General features: G+C 33.2%; 1 protein-coding gene across 2 annotated transcripts; it reads right to left on the bottom strand.

Moving 5' to 3' along the window:
- Positions 1-201: 201 nt before the first annotated feature.
- Positions 202-2,595, bottom strand: LOC145635273 (peroxidase 3-like). 2 transcript variants are annotated; one of them, XR_014113818.1, is made up of 5 exons: positions 2,051-2,595; positions 1,724-1,921; positions 1,334-1,496; positions 373-850; positions 202-319 (listed from the first exon to the last, which is right to left on the bottom strand). XR_014113818.1 is itself a non-coding variant. In XM_081686562.1 (4 exons), exons 1-4 carry the CDS (start codon positions 2,261-2,263, stop codon positions 435-437), a joined length of 990 nt encoding a protein of 329 aa, XP_081542688.1. In that variant the 5' UTR covers positions 2,264-2,595; the 3' UTR covers positions 326-434. The 2 variants fall into 2 exon arrangements, 1 of the variants encoding a protein (XP_081542688.1); XM_081686562.1 differs by lacking the exon at positions 202-319 and having other exon boundaries at positions 326-850.
- Between the last annotated feature and the right edge of the window lie 1,168 nt (positions 2,596-3,763).

The raw sequence follows: 3,763 nt of genomic DNA, 5'->3' as shown, positions 1-3,763 counted from the left end.
AACTATTAATATTGATTTTCAAGAATAAATATATGGTCATTTATGAACGATCAACCGATCATGTTACCTTGTCATATAATGTATAATCTTAGTATATTAACGTAAGTAAATTGATAATTACACATATTAACAGTAGATGTATACATTAACAAACAACTAAATAAACACAAAGTTGGTATATAAACTCACAACAATTTAACACAAACAAAATCCAAGTTCACATTTTATTAATTATTCGAAATTATCACCATAAACTAGTGGAAAATTGACATAGAAATCATATGAAAGAGCACAACTGCTCCCTCAATTATTCCAACAGGAATGACATAATATATAACTCCCACTCTAAACAATAACAATTCTTAAATAAAATAAATTAACAAAATAATTAAAAACCAATTGTACGATGTACACTTGTACAAGGTTATTTAGCACTAATTAACAAAAGCACAATGTTTTCTTATTTCACCAGCTGACCCAGTTAGTACTTGAACCTCACCCATCTTAACCATGGCTTGACCAAACTCAGCAAAGAAAGTCTCCAATGGACCATTCACTAGCTCCTTGATGTACGATAGAGTCGTAAGCGACTTCGTTAGGGCGGCGTCCGATTGGAATAGGCCTCGCCTTTTTAAGAGAAGTTTGTAGTAGCTTAAGTCGAATGTCCTGTGACTTCCAGGGTCCATTTCAGCAATGCTTGTGTTGTCACTTGGTGTTTTGCATTTTCTTGCCTTGAGGTTGGCCGCGTACTCGCTGTCGAGTGATGGGTCTTGGCCGTACCCTCGTCCGCTGAAGTTGTAAAGTCGCTCGTTGAATGATGAGCAATGTGCTATTCCTATGGTGTGAGCACCTGCATATATGTTATGTAGCGCAGTTCAGCAAAAATAATTACCGTATATATAAATGTGCATTATCATTATTTTTTTTTTTTAGGGAATGTACATTGTTAATCCTTATTATTTATTTAATTATTAAAATTAAAATAATGTACTTATTTTAAACGGACACTTTTTAACAGGCGGTTATAGTTTCAAAGTTATTATTGGTCGACACATTTAAAATCATAGATGATTATAGATATATACGTAGTATATTATACAGAGTACATACTAAAGATCTATAATATTGGATTCATTAGTTGTTATAGAGTTATCGTTATACACAGGGTAACGTACATACGATTTAGTCTTTGAAAATTCAGTTTCAACCTATTCTTGACTTGTGGTGTGACAAATTGCACATGATATGGTAAAAGTGGGCCAAAATATTCCAAAAAAAAATGAGCAATAAGCTACGACAAAGTTTGAGATGATAGGTTGATTGTTACGCTTACCGGAAAGCAAGACCAAGTCTTTCAAATCAAGACCCTTGCTAGCAAAACTGGTCTGGAGTGAGCTGAAGTTGCTAAATGGTGGTGGGATATCTTGTAGTGCTTCACTGGCGTTTGAAATACGACCGTCTCGTCGACCAGTTGTTACCGGCCACCATGGACCTCCCTAAAAAAAATCACAAACATAACTCAGTAAAGTTGATACGGTGTACAATTGTTTCTGAATGGTTACACTTAACACGTACGAAAATAAATATGTCAATCCTTCACAAGTAGAGTGAAAATTTTAGGAGAAATAATTAAGTATAAAACAAGGTGAAAGATTAAATCCGAACAAAGAATATATAGAGTACTTGTATATTATTGCAAGTGTTAAATAATGTCTATACTTACAACGGTCCAAACTGAATCTCTAGCAACCAAAGCAATGATATCTGCACAAGACACAACACCGGGACATTCTTCCTCGAGTATGCTCTTAACACTATCAATGAAGCCAAACCCTCTTAGTGTCAAATTTGGGTTAGCGGTCTTTTCTGTATCATTGTTTCCAACTTCGGTTTTATTCAAGAGCACTGATCCATCACAACCCTGTAAATCATCAAATAAAAAAAAAAAGTAAATAACAACAACCACATAGTAAGATATACATTAAGTAAAACTTATAAGAACACAAATAAGAACATTAAAACAAGCAAGTTATAGAACATTATGACTAACCCTAACGAAGCAATCATGGAATTGCATTCGAAGAAGAGGAGCAGCCATAGATTGAGCATGTGGGATGTGTTGATGCACATAATCTTGCACAATTGCCTCGGCTTTCGGGCAACTTTGAGCATAGTAACCAAGCTTCAATTGTGCCTCAGCAAGGCCTACAAACCCTAATACTCCTAGAAATATAATCACCGTCATTTTACTAGAAACACCCATTTTCTTGTATTTTTTTCTCGAAACTTCCTAATTAATAAACTTAAGAAGCTCCAAGGTTTGTGGTAGTAATTAGCACAGGACATGAACTATATATATAGAGTGAAGTTTGAATTGATCAAGCACAGTACGATTAAGTTGTAATAAAGTAATGCATGATAACTAACTATTCATCATAAATTACACTAACTAACATGTGTTATCTTATTATTTTAAGTAATCATAATTTACGTCAATAAGGTTGTAATTAAATGAGTAGTTATATTACTTTATGACAGTGTAACAACTATAGAGTGATTAATTACGTGATTAGTTAGAGTCGGCCGAAGAAGGTGACAAATAATGACAGTTCAATGACAAGATAGTATTTTCCCTAATACTTTTCATGCATATATGTTTGTGCATATACAACAAATAAGTTGTTCAATAATTTGGGATGAAAGTGATTCACATTCTTCAATTCTTATCAACATGTTCCACAGATTGTAAAGAGGAATGTACCAAGAAGTTTGCATGTGAAACAAATACACATCATGTGCATGTTCTCCTTAGGCCAAGGGGTCGGCCGCCCTATGCTAATTGGAGCTTCAAAATAGTAAATCATTCGGATTTCCTTAAAAAATTACTCCAATTATGGTGATATTACTAATTAGTTTGTTTGATTCATATGGATTTTAACTATAAAAGTAAGTTGGAGCTTCACAATAGTAAATCATGCGCGATTTCCTTAAAAATTACTCTAATTATAGTGATATTATTAGTTAGTTTGTTTTATTCTTTGGAGACTATCCAAATAAAGCTCTCGACGGCTATGCAATAGGTTAAGGCATCTTGCACGCCCTCATGGCCTCATCAATGACCATTTTTTTGCATTCCTTTGCTTCTAACTCTAAGGGAGATAGATGATATTCATGATCAGTTACATTTTGAAAATCACACAAAATTATTATACTATATATATATAACATTATACATATACAACCTCTGGTCCAAATTACTCGCAACTTTGAAATATTTTATATCTCACATATAATACCCCAAAGTTGCGAGTAATTTGGATCGGAGGTAGTATATGTTTTCATATATAGAAAATCACAACTTCAAACTCCTCTTTCTCACTTCGTAGAATATTGTTAAAAAGTTTTAAAAGGGTATATATAGGTTGTCCTTAAGCTGAAAGAGTTGTATGGAACTCTAGAAGGCCTACTATACTAAAATGTTGTCAAGATCAAGATAAGGTATATGTGAATAATGCAAATTGAAAAATCAAAGTTGAACAATTACACATCATGTGCATGTTTTCCTTAGGCTTAGGGGACGGCCATATGCTAATTGGAGCTTCAAAATATTAAAACATTGCATGCGCGATTTCTTTGAAAAAAATAACTCCAATTATGGTGATATTATTAATTAGCTAGTTTAATTAATTTTGTTTGATTGATATGGAATTTAACTATGAAAGTATAGACCTATATTCTTTGGAGACCCTCCAAATAAAGCTCT

This window comes from Chenopodium album, chromosome 6, assembly GCF_948465745.1.
Source record: "Chenopodium album chromosome 6, dcCheAlbu1.1, whole genome shotgun sequence".
Taxonomy (NCBI): Eukaryota; Viridiplantae; Streptophyta; class Magnoliopsida; order Caryophyllales; family Amaranthaceae; genus Chenopodium; species Chenopodium album.
This window is presented reverse-complemented; position numbering and strand designations above follow the sequence as displayed.

Coding starts and splice junctions, on each gene's coding strand:
- LOC145635273 (XM_081686562.1), bottom strand. CDS start 2,263: ATGGGTGTTTCTAGTAAAATGACGGTGATTATATTTCTAGGAGTATTA. Junction 1,497..1,723: donor GAGATTCAGTTTGGACCGTT/GTAAGTATAGAC, acceptor GATTTTTTTTAG/GGAGGTCCATGGTGGCCGGT. Junction 851..1,333: donor AGACTTGGTCTTGCTTTCCG/GTAAGCGTAACA, acceptor ACATATATGCAG/GTGCTCACACCATAGGAATA.